The sequence below is a fragment of the Sparus aurata genome, chromosome 11 (assembly GCF_900880675.1).
Source record: "Sparus aurata chromosome 11, fSpaAur1.1, whole genome shotgun sequence".
In the NCBI taxonomy this organism is placed as follows: Eukaryota; Metazoa; Chordata; class Actinopteri; order Spariformes; family Sparidae; genus Sparus; species Sparus aurata.
In genome coordinates, this window is record NC_044197.1 from 7,606,505 (window position 1) to 7,622,867 (window position 16,363).

The following is a 16,363-nucleotide window of genomic DNA, read 5'->3' on the forward strand; positions in this document are numbered from 1 at the left end:
AAATAGGTGTTGGTTACGTGCTCGCTCCCGACGCTCTACGCGGTGACGTGTGCTATCCGCCGCCTGTTGGTCTTTCACAGTTGGTGACGAGTATTATGAAAATGGCCTCGACCCTGCCCGTGAGCACGGCAAACTGGAGAAGATGACGATGTTGAGCTTTTTAAGTCGGTCGAACACCAAAGTGTCTTCTTTGAACACGGAGATAAAAGTGAAGTAAACAAAGAGAAATAGGCTGTCGGCGGAGGAAGGACTAAAAATACCACAGACCACCGCATATTTTCGTAGGGCTGAGGAGAGCCACTATGGAGGATATCAACTCAAATATCAACGCGGACTTGGAGGTGCGGAAGCTCCAGGACTTGGTGAAGAAGCTAGAACAGCAAAATGAACAGCTCCGGAGTCGGTCTACGATGTTGTCCTCGTCCGGAGCGATGTCAGGGAACCACAGACCCCTCAGCGACGGATACGAGTCGTCGCTGTCAGCCGGGATGGCAGCCGGTCTGGCCGGCTTCCCTGGGGTGGGGTTCGTCGGAACGGGTCGCTACAGTGGGCTGCTGGAGAATAACCGCTGCTTGAGCCCCAGACTGTCTTACGACGGTATCAGCTTCAGGAGGCCGTACGAATATGAGGGGGCATCGGCTGCTTCTGCCTCTGTGTCGAGTATGAACTCACTTTATTCAGACACCACCGGGGGTTTCGCAGATGAAGGGGAAACGTCGATTCTGGACGAAGTGGAGATCTTAGATCTGGAAGACATGGACTGTCTACACGAAGACGAGGACAGCTGGTGAGTGACAGGCTTGTCCTGGGAGGTATCTCGCCTTTACAGCCGTGTGTGTGTCTCCAGTACTGGGGCACAGCTGCTCCGCACATTAGCCACCACGACAAAACGTCTGGCATAAACAATCTCAGTGGCTTCAGTGAAATCTAAAGTGATCTGTGCTGAAGGAGTCTCACTGACTGAGGGATGTTGTTTGTTTGGCAAGTCATGTGGGCGATGCCAAGCCCCTTCTCGGACTGTGTGATCACAGTAGACATGCTTTGTCATACAATCAATACTGGATCTCTATCTATTATTATCTCTTCCTCCCTTCCTGTCTGAATTTGTCTCTGATCAGCAGGCCTCTGAGGCTCTCGGCTGTCAGGACCCTCCAGTCCCTGATCATCTGTTGAACCGTTTTCATGTTGTGATGTGGCAGATTGCTTGGCTTGGCATGGCAGTGGTGGCAGGAGATCAGTGTGTGCAGCTAAAGTGAAAGTTGTTTTCCTGCTACCAGCAGCCCATGTGGGAGAGGTAGCCATGGTTATATTCCTCCTCCGAATTCCCCTTCGCACCAACAGTTGGCACGCAGCCACAAGTTCTCTGCAGCACCAAGTGAGGAGGCAACAGATCTGAAATAGGACTTCAGTCTCATCGTGTCGGAATAAACGCTGTGTCAGTGTCAAAAAGCTGATCACGAGCAGGGATTACAAACACTGGGTATTAATAACATAAAAGGCACGCGTTGACATGGATGACCCTTTGGCATCGTGTTGGTGTGCTTATAATCAGAAACAGCCTGACAGCCCACACTCCTGTTCTTAATCCTGTCCTGATACATTCTGATAATATTATTTCCTCCAGCGCTGAGCAGTTATGGCGTTTCAGGGTTAGGTGGCTTTGCATAGGCACTCTTTAGAAGTGTAATCCCTGAAACTCTGGTGTAAGATTGGATTTGCGCAGCTCTCTAAATCTCGCTTCTCATCCCAACTCAAGGAAAATCCCTCGATGAGGCAGAGTTGCACGCTGAGAGGAGTCTTCATCACACGGCTAATATCAGACATGTAGACTTGGTGAAAGGGTTTGCAGACAGTCTATTAGGATTAAAGGGGCACCGTGTAGTTTTGGAGAGGAAATTCCTAGGCAGAATTTTTATATTTACACGATTACAATGGTAATGATACAAACAGAAATATATATTTTTCCATAACTGAATAAATAAGCTGTTCTCAGAGGAAAATAAGGTCCCCACAACTCTGTTTGTAGCTAGAAAGGTGTCAGGATCCTCCAAATATAAACAAAGTAAAACAGTATGAAGTTGTGTTGTCCTTCAAGGTCAGTTTAGTCATGAAAACCATAAAGTTTATTTAGAATCATAAAGAATCATTTCCTTCTCGTTAAAGTTTCCTGCCCAAAACTACATAGTGGACCGCTGAGGTTATCAAAATACCAGAACTTTAAACTTTGATACAATACTAGTATAAACAAATTATAATTGATACCTCTTTTGATACATGAATATGAACATGAAAAAGAACATGCCCACAAAATAGAACACATTTTTTTCTTTTTTGCGACCTGCTCATAAAGAAGAAGTCACTGAACACAGTTGTAAACATTTTAAAGGGGTTCTGTGTAACAAATAAAATGTATTAGTCGCGGTCATGTTGTGCGCATGTGAGCTGATGGTAACGTGACTTGAGAAATGAGACCTTCCCCGTCTCTCTCGGTCACTTAGCAAGCCTGCAGATGGAGATAGAAGTTGTTTTAATGTTGTTGGACTGCCGTTTGCTTTTTGAAGGACTTAGGAAGTCTTATTTTCCGTGACAGTCCAAAGGTTATCGAGTGATTCATCTCAGTGCCTCTCTTTGCTCCGCTAACAGAGAGCAACAGTATCTAACGTTAGATTAGAAATGGAGTGCGCTAAGGTAAAATAACAAACATCTTCCAGCACAACAGGAGTTCCACAGAAGCCCTTTAATACTATCGAAACGGATACTGTAGGGTCTTAAACAGATGGCATCAAAGGAGCACTGAAGTATTGATACTTTTGATGACCTTAATTAGGACAGAAACGGACTAGATATGAAATGATGGGCTGTCCTTAGAGGATGGTGCTTGTTATCTCTCTTGTCAGGAAGGGTTTGTTTGATTTGCGTCTCCTGTGATCATGACACTGTAATAAGCAACATTAGGGCGTAGCTCCTGATACAACTTAATGATAGATACTGAAACTACTCCAAATGTAGCTCATATTTGGTTGAACGCCAGCTCAGAGCAGAGTCTTCCCTCGTTTGCTCGCAGCAGTGCCAGCCTCTGAGCCTTTTGACATCAGACCACTTTCAGACATTGCTCACTCATGCCCAGCAGAGCCACTCTCATTATGCCCTGGCTGTTTGTCTGCCCTCTGGATCAGATTGATATCTGGGATTACTGTGTAGTGCGAGGCACTCGCCAGTTCCTGTCATAGACTCCTGTAATCCTTGAATTAGCATCAGAGTGGATTTTAAATTCTGCCTTCTCCTGCAGTGCCGCTGCCTATCAATATCTGCTTGTCACACTCCTCCAAACCGCATGTGGACATGACAGATATCATTGTTTCAGAGCTTGGACGTCGTGTATAAAGTGTTTGGTCTCTTAGGGGTAGATTTAATTTATGTGCTGGAGTGAATGTGAATGACTGCCTTTGTGTTGATAAACAGTGAAAATGTGCAGTCCGAGATTTCAGCTTGTATTTCTCTACACTAGTCCTCCTTGTCTGTAGTGTTTCTGCTTTCATCATGAAAGGCTTCTTGTATGGCGGCAACAGAGCTGACAGCTGCTGACTCTGATTTCGCCACAGAGTGGAATCTCTTCTCTTCTCTTCTCTTCTCTTTCCGACAAACGGACAAATTATTGGCCAGTGGCAGTATTAAATGGGTTTGACGGTCCAATCGATACAGCTGACTGAGCACTGAACCCAGTGACTTTTTCCAAACAATTTGGGCTAAGTGACAGTGCTCCATTCTTAAAGTTTGCTGCAGCAGCAGCGGAAAGTTGCATCGTCATCAATGCTAACACTGGTCTGTGCTAAATGAACTCATGCAACATGTGACCAGTAAGAGTCGAGATTACAGTGACAAGTCTTAAAGATCTCTAAAAGTGACTACTACGTTTCAGCTGGTGGTGCTTATTTAGCAGCATATTAAATAATTGATGGACTCTGACAGTTTAAATATTTAAGTATGATAAAGATCTGAATTAAAACAAATAGTAATTTTCAGTGTCAGTGAGCTCTGTCTGTCATTGGCACTGCAGCTTTTGAGGAGAAAACTCTGTCCAAACACTTTTATCCCCACAATCTCATTTCCTCTGAGCGCTACTGGGTCACACCACGTATGAGGCATGAGCTGTCAGTCATGGTCGGTCACCATTAGAGAGAGATGACATGACAGTGACAGTGTATGTATATGTTTGTATTGCTTTACAGAACATGCAGTTCACTGAGTCTAATTGTGTATTCTGTTGTTGTTTTTCCAGGCTGTATGAGGCCAAACTCAACAGTCCCCTGCAGAAAACCTTAAGTCCCATCGTGTGGTGCCGCCAAGCCCTTGACAACCCCAGTCCTGAGATGGAATCAGCCAAGCGCTCCCTCATCCACAGACTGGACCTCACCCTGTCAGGTAAATAACCTCAGTTAACACGAAACATGTCATCTAAGCAGCAGCAGCTGCAGCAGTAGTAGTAGTAGTAGAGAGAGTAACAACATCAGTGACACACTTCATTAATCCCTCTTTAAGCGGTTAGCTAGAAAATACCACCCTGGCTTTTTGGAGGGATTCACTGTCTTGCTGATGAAACTTAAGCAGGACAGAATCTTCATCTTTGTCATAAAAGTTATTCTTCATCACTTTGCATCTATTTTAGTCAGGTCAGAGTCAGACAACAATAAAACAATGTAGTTCCTCTATCTTGACAAGCACAAAGTCATGTCAGTTTGACACAATTTACATGTCAAGGTTTGCAACGGTATGAGATTTACATGGTATGACATCTCAGAAAATGTCATGGTTTCATGGTATATGATATTACACAATTATTATTATTATGACTATTATTATTGTCAGTTACAAAGACAGAAGGTTTTAATAATATTAACACAGTAGAATTCAATCTGGTAAATAAGCAAATTTACTCCAACTGACATACGTAATGTTTTAAATCGCGGTACACCTCAGAACTGGTATATTGATGCAACAACACATAGAAACAAAGTAAAACAGCAGTGATGTTTCTACAGCTGTGCTGTTCGTGAATGCTCTGTAAGACTTTTAGCCATAATAATAACACTATTTGAAAGAAAAGTTGTAAATGATTGTCACATAAATAGCAAATAAAGAATTTTAGTTACAGCGAGATAGAGCTTGTGTTTAAATGCAGGCTAGACAAGAGGGGGCTATGCATGTTGTTATTATTATTCTTCCTACAAAGAACTTTAATTGAGCTTCTGTGATAATCGTACTATTTCCATGTATTGATTTTTGAAGCACAACATAACACAAAATAAATGGCTCTGTGTTATTATCACCTATTTCTTGAAATACCTTTACTGCTAGTACACCCAATTACAAATAACAAAACACAGGTATTATTAATCAGAAAAGTTCCCTTGTGTAGTTCATCTTCCCTATTTAAAGAGAAAATGGCAGAGGCTGTTGTTTTATCACCTGGTGGAGGGTTTGTGAGAATGCGTTTGTGTGTACGTTTTGGTAGTCTCTTCTTCTTTTGATATGGGATGAATGTGCCGCAAATGATTCAAAGCCATGACATCATCGGGAGTTTGAGGTGCTGATAGTGTATCCTTGTGGCAACGTGTGTGAAAAATAATGCTTAATTTATACCGTCGCCAAGGGGTATGCAAAATATTCATTATTTTGTGCCATACGATTGCACCGAGGTGCTTCGAGCATGTGGAGTATTTATTTATTTAGATTACATCTGTCTGGTGAGTTACTTTCTTTCAATGTTTTTCATGATTGCATTCAGTATAAATCAAAATCAAACATTTAGTGATTTCATCGATAACATTCTACCTAGTCTGTCGTCCTTTATGCTCTGTCTGTGTCTGTTATCTGAGATATGGCTGCCACTAATTATAGTCACTCCCTCAGTGAGGACGACCGGCCTCAAACCCTCGCAGCTAAACTAAGCCGGGCCATTTCCATTTTGACAGTGGTATGCCCATGTGACGGATCATGTTGAGCGTTAGGCCGCTGAAGGTTGTCCACTGTGATCTCAGCTCTGTTGCGCAACTATCCGGACAGCACCTGGACACACAGCCACCTCCTCAGCCATGGATACTGAGATATGTTGATAGTGGCTGTTAAATGAGTGCAGACCTTGAGCTTTTTTTTTCTTCTTTTTTTTTCCCACAGTTCAGATATTTTTTATGAACATCTAAACAGGGAAAACCTCTCTTGTATGATTAATCTCAGTGAAGTCAGGAAACTTGCTTGGCAACTTTCATTAAAACACAGCAGGATTAATCTCTTTCTCTTTTCCTTTTATTGTGATCACTATGGGCTGTTTCCTTCCTCAGAGATTAGGTTATTTCTCAGGCAAAACACTGCAGATTGGGTTTTAGGAGCCTGCGTGGAAAGGACCATTGGTGAACAAAGCCCACAACATTACTAGCAGCTGACTAATACTACACGCAACTAGCCACTTGAGTGGGGTGATAGTGGTGATATCATCACTGTAGGTGTGGAAGGGGGGATAACGTCATCCTGCTGGGCCTGAAAATATCCCCTCTGTCACTGATACAATCCACTCCTCTGCCTTCATTTCTGTCCTCAGTTAGCACTGATGTTGTCACCGCTTCCACAAAGACAGGACAACGAGGATTTTCTGTGGAGTCTTGTGATTTACCTGAAATGTATTTAAAACAATTAAATCAAATAAATGAAAGAAAAAGGTCAGGGCTTTAGTAAAGATTTTTCTTTTTGGCCTCAGCACATCCTAAGCAGTGAGCATCTGAGCGAAAGAGAGACTCACCACAGACACACCCTCATGGCTCCCGGCTACTCTCCTTCACACCCGGTCTCTAGCAGGAGCCTGGAAACCCTGTTGCCATGGTGTCAGCTTGAGTTTGCCTCAGAGGAATTTGCGAAGGAAGAAAAAAATCTTGACTTCGCTTGAGTCAGACTGAAGTCAAAGCGTTGACTTCCATGTATCATGAAGTGTTTGTTTCTGCCTAGATAATACACCCATGCCAGCTTATGCACTCATACAGGGCTTTCATATATTGTCAACTTCACAGTGTCAGTGTTGACCGAGCCTTTTGTCCGTGCACACCCTGTAAAAATCCTAACCCCACATGACGTGCCTCAGTTATGTAACGATCAACAGGGAGGAGACGGCAGCGCGCTGACTGTACTCGTCTTCTTCATGTCAGACAATCCTGATAAAAAGTCACAGCATGTGCTGCCGGAGCTGAACACTTTTTCCATGCTGCTGCTCTGACAGCTGTGCTGCGCTGTTGATTCAGTGCACATGCAGGACCCTGGAGGTCCCAACCACAGTCACATAGCTGACCTGCCCTTCTCCTGCTCATTAAAGCTTTGTCTCTTCTCAAACCTCAGATTGAACATTCAGTTCACCTCCTTGCTGCATGTCTCTACCAGTTTTAGCCCTGCTCTACTTTCTGGTATTTATCTGTCTCTTTTACAAAAGTTCCTCTGTTTGCTCTTCTCTTGTGATATGTTCGCAGGCTCTTTTATTTTATTTTTTTCCTCAATGCCAAGCTTTGTCTTCCAATTCATCCTCACCATTTAAGCCCTCCAAGGGCTTCATTTTATATCAGGCTCTTGTGTGCTGACTGTTTTTTCTCGGCCTGTGGAAACTACCCCGAAGTTTCCGCAGCTGAAAAGCCAAGGCGGAAAATCCTCCTGCACATTTTCATATCACAGTAAATCAATTAAAGTGGGTAGAAACAGCACTTCTTCTCTCTTCACTGTCTTCTTTTCTTGTTTGAGGACATGAGGATTTGAGGACACTCTATTTTGGTTTGGTCCCTTTGCTGCAGATCCCTTTAGATTGGTCTGTAACAATGTGCTGCTAGAGTCGGTTTAACAGGGCATGATGTCATCTAATCATCTCTAAATTGTGACACAGAACTCTAAGCTGTCAAGATGAGAGTTTTTCTTGTGTGTTTACTTGATAGAACACTGATTTGTGTTTGTAAGCACTCACAGACATGTTCCTGTTTGTCAGTGGTGTTCATGCAAATGTTTTGCCACAAGAGCTCACAGTTGAGGTTTTGGATTTGAATGTCGACTCAGACCGTGAACTGTTTTTAATCTGTTTATTTAACTTTGGTTGTTTTCACATATAGTCCTCTTTAAGTGGACCAACAGAAAAGTCACTTGGCCCTATTTGTTTAGTATAAAATATTATATGAAGGAATGTATTTGAATCCAAGCATATTTCTAAACTTAAATTACATTTAGCATTTCCCAAAATCTGAAGACTTAGCAGTCCTACAAATCCTGAATTAATCACCATTCACTTATTATTACTTATTTACTGCTAATTTGTTGCATGTACCATCATCCTTGAGCATTACAAAATCAGGAAAACAAAGCCTTAGGGTTGGGGGAAAATCAATTCTGAGATGCATTATCGTTCTCTCGATGTCAGGCATCAGTAATCTGAATTTTAAAACCCAATCGATAATCGTCATATAATCAACCGTTAGCCCTTTAATCAGAATGTAATCGTGAACTTCCCAGAGATACACTCTCCGACAAAGCATCCATTTAAAGTGTGCAGCGTCACAGGCCGACATGCTGCAGCGTTGTTGACATTCCTCAGCAGCTGATCCATGCGGATGGCAGCAGAGTGGACATGATGGTATTTCTTAAATAATGCAGGAAGACAGAGTGCAGAGCACCAGCAGGAGAGGGAACAAGTGAAGGGAGGTGGCTGATCTTAACAGGCTCCTTTCCAGGCACCACCCAGCTGTGTAAACACATCCAGTCAGAGAGCGAGAGAGAGATTGGTAAAGAGTTAACTTCTGAGACATTAACCACCCAAACCACCAAACGACAACAGTGACCAGCAAACTGCCCAGAATCAGATCTCATGACTGAGACAACAGATCTGGAGACTGGAGCCTTTGACTGCTGCTCTCACAGAGAATTGCATTGTGCTCTCCGCTTATGGACTGAATGGCATGCATTGTTAAGTGATTCTCCCGGCTGATGATGCAGGAACTCCATCAGGCCCACACTCAGCATACGCTTTAAGAGACTCGAGCAGACTGCTAGCACACTGTGGAGCTTTCATAAGAGTGTCGACTGTTTGCCTTCATCAGGGCTTTTATGGGCTACAGAATGTATAGATGTAGTATGTTAACAAATAGGTCAAGTGAAACAAGATTTCAAAGTGGATTCGTCCTCATTTTTTATGCTACGTTTTACATATCATCTTGAGCAAGAGTTATTGTGAGAAAATTAAACATAAACATGATTTGTTTGTTTTTTTTAATATGGGATGAACTCTTGCTGAAATTTCAACAAATCTGGGGCCTGACTGATATTTGTTTCCGTTCTGTGTCTCTACAGCTAACAAGCGCAGGAGCCTGTATGGAAGCCCCTACAACCAGCAGGGTTATGGAAGTCCATATAGCACAAACGCAGCCAACAGCCCCTACAGCAGTGGCTTCAACTCCCCCTCCTCAACCCCCAGCAGAGTGCCCATTGTCAGACAGCAGCTCATTCCTGGGAACGCAGGTATGGCTCTCCGCACAGTTCGCTAACAGTTACAGAATATAATGTTTTTGTTGAATGTGACTCACTGAAGTGTTCACAAATAATTTCTTCGCCAGCACACCAGCGAAACACAGCGGCAGAGAGGAATCCTCCGGCGGTGAGCCCGCAGTCATCAGTGGACAGTGAGCTAAGCACGTCAGAGATGGATGAGGACTCAGTGGGCTCCTCCAACACCTACAAACTCAACGATGTCACTGATGTCCAGATACTGGCACGCATGCAGGAAGAGAGTATGTACCTGTACCAGTTCCCTTAAGGTTTCAGCTTGTTTCAGAGTGTGTTGTAACTGTGCGTCCATGTTTGTCAGGTTTGAGACAAGACTACGCCGCAACAGCATCCAGGCGGAGCTCAGGTTCATCCTGCCACTCGTTGCGGCGCAGTACCTTCAGTGACCAGGAGTTAGACGCGCACAGTCTGGAGGACGAAGAGGAGGCGGTGCACCCGGCCTTCCACCTGCCCTCCAACCGATTCAGCCCCTCCCCTCGACACTCTCCCCGCGCTTCCCCCAGGAATTCACCCCGCTCTCGCTCCCCCGCCCGCTCCATCGACTACAGCCACAGCCGCGGCTCGCCTCAGCCCATCATCAGCCGCCTGCAGCAGCCTCGCCACTCGCTGCAGGGCCACGGGCACGACATGCAGACCAACGTGGTGAAGAACGAAGGTAAGTGGAGGACATCGGTGTAATTCTGGATACTGTCATTTTGCCTGAGCTAAGTTTCTGCTGTCATCTCTGTTGCAGAAAAGCTGCGTCGCAGTCTTCCCAACCTCACGCGCTCTTCGGCCGCGACGGCACAGGCCCCAGAACCTGTGAAGAACAGCCGTAGCTGCGAGTCCAACCTGCAAGTGCCAAACGGCGGCTCTCCTCGACACCAGAGCCAGTCTGCTAGTGAGTATTGTGACGGACATGTACAGGTCATGTTTTTATCTGAATCCATTTTACTGCAAACACGCAAAAACCTCCAAAGTTGTAAACGTACCTTTACACTAGAGCAGATTCATGCCTGATATCACTGTTGTCTGCTGACATATATTAATATTTGTTTGTGCTCTCCGAGTATACCAAACATTCAGAAACATGACAGGCTGTGTATTCTCCTGTTCGTCACCGTGCAAATGGGAATTCTGTTAATCCTTCTGGCTGCACCTACAGCACGAGAGCTGTGCTGCTTTGTACTGCCATGGCTTTGGTGTATCGGGGATCCTCTTCTTTGTCTTTGATCATTTGCAGTTGTAATATCTTTTTTTGCACACGCATCCTTCCTCTCACTTCAAAGAAACGCACCCATCCATTCTGCAGAATCGAGAGCATGGTGCCGGCAACACTTGAGAATCCAGGGCGACTCCTGGAATCAGCCACACTAACATTGTTTTACATTTCGTTTCCGAGGGTTTTGTGTTCATTAAGAGCTTAGAATCCAACCTCTGTGCGCTAAGAGTATCCATTTGATGTAATCCTGTAATGGGAGATAAAGGTAATGGTGTTGTCCTTAATCCAGAAAAGAGTTATCCCTCTGTGTTACTAGAGGCAGAGAGCACGGGGGTCAAAGGGCAGGTTTCAGCTCGTTAAATGTGTACTGACTGCCTTTATCCTGTCTTAACCAGCCCTCTGAGTGGCAGGTGTTTATGTGGCCTGAGCCTTTACATTACAGCTGCATTCATATGTATACTTTGGCTTATTGAGAAAGGTTTACTGTCTTGATAGTTGAATGTGTTTTCTATCTGAGCTTTGGCTGCACTGGGCATGTGAGACACCTGAATTTCAGCCTTTCTCACTGTCTTCTCTTAAAGCATGTGTCAACAAAAACCAGCCTCAATCTGTCTGTCTGTGCTGAGACTGGTTAGATGGGCTGTTGAAGCTGACCGTGGCACTGACACTTTGCTTTGACAGCCTGCTTCTGCGCCACTTGAGTGAAGCTGGGACAAGCGGTGAATGTTTGGCTGTATTGCCCCCTAGTGGCCTCGAACTGCACCTCGGGCTTCTGTGGTTTTTCTCTGCCTCCACAGCCCTTTTTTTCCCCTCCAGTAACACTGTGAATCTCAGGCAGAATAAAGTCTGAAATGTCCCTGTTTTCCAGCAGCAGCTCAGCTCCCGAGATACTCCACCCCTTCTCGCTCCTCCCCGAAGCCCAAACAACACCTCCAAAGCCCAACTGCCCTGCGAGGTAACAGCCTGCTCCTAAACCAGCTGGAGGCTGTGAGGTCGTCTCACCGCAGACATGTGCACAGTTTGACTTACTAGTGTCAGCTGCATGTGTACTGAAGACTACTGATGCAGAGTGTAAATGATAATGTAGCTGTATTGTATTGAGCTGAGGAAGGTGCAGTGAAGTCTAGTTGCCAGTTTGACATTTCAAAGTGTGGGGTCACTGAGGGCAGGTTTAGCCTGTTTCATTTTAAAGAAAGAGGTGAAGTAGAAGGTTGTTGTTGGCAGCGATGGGCTTGAGTTGGCTCACACAGGTTTGCCAACATACTGATAGGATTTAATGTTTGTACTTTAAAGGCAGAACGGATCTGCACAAGGACGGTGTCGAGTTTCTGTAATAATTGGTTCAGAAATGTCAAAACAGTGATTGTGTGCCGTTGCTGGTCCATGGTTGGCGATCAGAGTCGCATGACTCTGGCTACATGAAAGGAAAAGTTCCATTCAGCTGTTCATCTTCGGCGGCCATCTTAACTTAGATTTAGTTACATGCATTATTAGCAGTTAGCATAACTTTCTACATTCATATTGTTGTATTTTCATATCTGTGTACATGAAGTACAACTTCAGTTATATTGACTCCCTTGACTCGGTACACATTTCTAATGTGTTACAGTAAACTAGCCAGCTGTTCTCTGAAGTGAACATTAAGATACATAAAAGTATTCAACCATGTAAACTGCAAATCGCTGTTAATCACTTATACGCCATGTCACGCAGTGATGTGAGCAGCTTATTTACCTGTGTAGCATAGTAACTGCAACCCTTAGCAACAACGTTTCCCTCCAGACAACTTGTATTGTTAGGCAAATTGTTTGGTTAAGCATGACAGTCCTAGTGGTCACACTGACAGGATTTGCAACAGAGGAGTGACTACACTTAATATTGCACTGCACATTACAGTAGTACATGAGTGGAATATATGAAATATTTAATTCCAAAATTAGTATTATATGTCCTGCAGTAAACCCTCTCTTCATGAAGGTTGTAATGTTCAGTTTTCGCTTAACACCAAGTGTTTAAGAGGTGGTGTGTCAATTGTACAGCCATTTTGAGAGACGTAGTTTATGGTGGTATTGAACTTACAGGCTCTTTGATCAACGTTGGCAAATTTTATTTCGTTTTCAATTAGACAAAACCACACAGGCAAAAAATAAAAGATGTTACCTTTATTTATGGATCTCTCTATAATTTTGTCCACCCCATTGATAACAATGAGGGTTGGCTAAATAGCAGATACACTTCTGTATATAATGTAGCAAACAGTTCATCCTCCAAAATGTTCATAAAGATTATCATCATAACCTTTATGAAGGAAGTTTTTACTGCTGCTCATGTACTGTTCTTAAGTACAATTCAGTAGTTGTACTTGAGTTTTTCCATTTTCTGCTTTTATTTGCAATCCGCTACATTTTGGAGCCAAATTATGAACTTTTTACTCCACTCCATGATTTGATAACTTTAGTTACTAGTTACTTTGCAAATGCATGCTGCTTCAGAGCTGAAGTAGTCAAATATATGTATCTGTTTTTAACAGCAATCATATACATATTTTTTTTCAAAGGATGACTTTTGATGTACCTCTTTAACACTGCCCATCATCAATATCTACTGCTACACATAAATTCAAGGGGTCACTTGCCACATTCAGTTCATCAGTTTAAGAAAACACACAGACAGTAAGAGACCCCTCATTGAAGCCCATCCTCAGCAGCAGCACAGCAGCAGCAGCAGCAGCAGCAGCAGCTTCCTCCCAGCTCTGAATTAAGGCCTGTCTGTCTCTGTTGTCTTCGTCTTTGTCTAGTCCCACTCTCCTGTTGCTTTGGAGAAGAAGGTGATTTCAGTGAGTATTCACTGAGGGTTTCCACCTTTTTTTAAATATTGTGATTGTGGTTCTACGCCGTGGTCGTATTGATGTCGTGCTAATGATATGTGCTTTAGGTTTTCACTAGAATATGTGTGTATCACCTCATTCTGTCAGTGCATCTAGAATCATAGAAAGCAGCGGAGTTGATTAGCCTTTTTGTATATTATATGTTGATTTTAAACGTAGTTGCCTTTGATTTTGGTTTCTAAACTTGCATCATAACAGGTTTGACTTCATTTGTGATGACAGTGGTTAACAAAGACCTGCATATGTTTATGTGTTTGATAGATGTTTTGTTTTAAAGGTATGTTAACTGGCATCATATTATATCTATCTCACACCATTGTGATCATACCTTCGTTGTTAAACTAGGATCAGACTCAAACCTAACAAAGCATTTTATATACAAAGACACAATACAGTTGTACCTGACTGTAGTCATGCTCTACCTGTCTCCAGTCCCCTCTCCCAGTAAGCTGCGGACTCCAGCCACGCCGTCCCCGCTGGCCTTGCGGCAGCCGGTTAAGGCCACATCCACCCCCAATTCTGCCACCTCCACGCCCACCCGCTCCCTGGCTGCTCCACGCAGCGGCCTGCCCCGCCCCAGTGCGTCTTCTTCTGCAGGAGGGGGGATCCCTCTGCCTCGCAGCAAACTAGCCCAACCTGTGCGCAGGTGTGTACACCACACACATACATACACACACCAGCCTCAATGATAAATGACTGTAGACAGAATTTAACCATCTTTTTTTTTTGTCTCAGATCTCTTCCTGCTCCTCGGACCTTCAGCGGCACAGGGGAAAACTGGAGAGAAGGGTGTTACTGAAATGGGCCAGCAGGGGGCTCTCCAATCAAACGATCAACACAAGGGGGACATAACAACATGGCACTTTATCTACCTAGATACCTTTTACAGTGAAGAGAGAGACTATGTCCCTGAAATATATAACATTGAGAATTTAACAAAAAGAAAAAAAGGAGAAGACAGTGTCCACATCGTATCACAGAGGAACTCCCATCGTGTTCCTCTGTGGGCTCCGGCTCTGGAGGGGTCAGGCATGTAGTGCAGACTGCCCAGAAAATGCCAAAGAAACCAGCCCGACTCCAGCTCGGCCAGCAGAGGACGCGTCACCTGCCTTGGTTTGCCTGAAGTCATCTTTCAGACAGTCCATATCACTTCATTGCCCGGCTTTGCTCCCACTCCTCTCCCCCCTGTTCTTTTCTCCTCCTCCCTCAGGTTGAAATGTCTCCACACATTTCTCTCTTTATGCTCTGTGTTTAACAGATGTAGGTGAGCGATCTCTATGATGATGCTGTGCAGGTGAAAATGTCCCATTACATTAGAAAACTGTGGATGTCTTGCAACAGTGAAAGCAGCTCTGTGTGGCTATGACTTTTAAGAATCTTTCCTCTTGTAAAATCAGCCAGAATGTATGCACAAGTTTGTTTTGGAAATTATTTATTCAAATTATTTATGAAATGTATGTCCAAACAATCCATATCAGTATTTTTTTTGAAGATTTCAATTGTTTAAAATGTACATTTTTGAACCTCAACTGCGAGCTAACTCTCCAAAGCCTTTTATTGTTTTCAAAGGGACAAATCAGGACTTGTGAGAAACCCGGGTGATCGATGACACCTCGGCCAAAGCCTCAGTTCTGATTTGTGCCAAGATTTTACTTTTCCATTCAAGTGCTTGGTCAGTTTAACATTAGGTCTGAGTTATATCTGACGTCTTAACAAACGTATCTATTGGAAAAGAAAACCTGAACCCAAAAACATATTTTGTCCCCATTCAGCCAATGAAACCAAGGAAACTTTAAATTTTTTCAGTAAATTCCCATAACAGATTTATGTCAGTGTATATCATTCATGCCATGAAAAAAAAAGGAAAATGTCTAGAAAAAGATGACAAGATGAATAAGTTTTGCTGGCTTTTACCTCTCTTGCTATGAAAAGAATCAAACCGTGTGCCAGTGTTAGGGAAGTTGTTCTGATCCTTGGTGTGGTGGGTGTTATGAAACTAGTGCCTATAATTTAAAGTTTCACTTGAGTTTGAACATCTTGCTTTGTTTGTTCGTTTATCATTTTGTGCCAATTTCTGCTTTTGCCAATATCCTTTGCCATCTTGCATCTCTGCTTGGTTGATTTGCTTGCCTTTTTGTTTGTTTTTTGTAACTGAATCAATACATTTCTAATTGCTTTTAAAAAAAATTGTTTTAAATGCGCCTTCATATTTATATCTAATTACTCATTCTGTAAATGAAACTATTTATTAAAGAGAGAGGTGCCTCTGTCTGAGCTCAGATTCAGTGGGAAGCTACAACGAATGTTGCAAAAAGACATACCAACCACACCTTTTGTGTGAAAGTTTTTGTTATTGAACTTTTTTTTATATCCACAAACATGACATTCAGTTTCCCTGTGTAAATTCACATTTCAAATAAAAGCAGAAAAGTTGTTCTCTCTTTTGCATTTTTGTGGATCCTCAGCATATTTTACAGGGTTTGTACGAGTGCTTGAAGTCCTTGAAAACACTTATGCATGAAACTAACTGCATCACAATCATAATATCTGTTTTATATTGCCTCAGACATGTTATACAGGATGACACGTCTACTTAGACAGGTGGCACATTTTAAACATGAAACTTCTTTTTCCCTCAAACCCTTAACCATCTGTGGTGCTATAATGAAACATTAGTCCGGCTGTTCATAGCACAATAA

General features: G+C 43.3%; 1 protein-coding gene across 6 annotated transcripts; it reads left to right on the plus strand.

Annotated features, from left to right (window-relative positions):
* Nucleotides 1–41: 41 nt before the first annotated feature.
* On the plus strand, nucleotides 42–16,101 carry slain2 (SLAIN motif family, member 2). Of its 6 annotated transcripts, none has more exons than XM_030433808.1 (10): nucleotides 42–787; nucleotides 4,280–4,422; nucleotides 9,364–9,531; nucleotides 9,627–9,800; nucleotides 9,878–10,231; nucleotides 10,310–10,456; nucleotides 11,646–11,732; nucleotides 13,575–13,613; nucleotides 14,097–14,310; nucleotides 14,400–16,101. In XM_030433808.1, the coding sequence occupies exons 1-10, from the start codon at nucleotides 303–305 to the stop codon at nucleotides 14,461–14,463; spliced, it is 1,875 nt and encodes a 624-aa protein (XP_030289668.1). In that variant the 5' UTR covers nucleotides 42–302; the 3' UTR covers nucleotides 14,464–16,101. The 6 variants fall into 6 exon arrangements, with proteins under 6 accessions (XP_030289668.1, XP_030289669.1, XP_030289670.1 ...); XM_030433809.1 differs by having other exon boundaries at nucleotides 11,649–11,732; XM_030433810.1 differs by lacking the exon at nucleotides 13,575–13,613.
* Nucleotides 16,102–16,363: the final 262 nt, after the last annotated feature.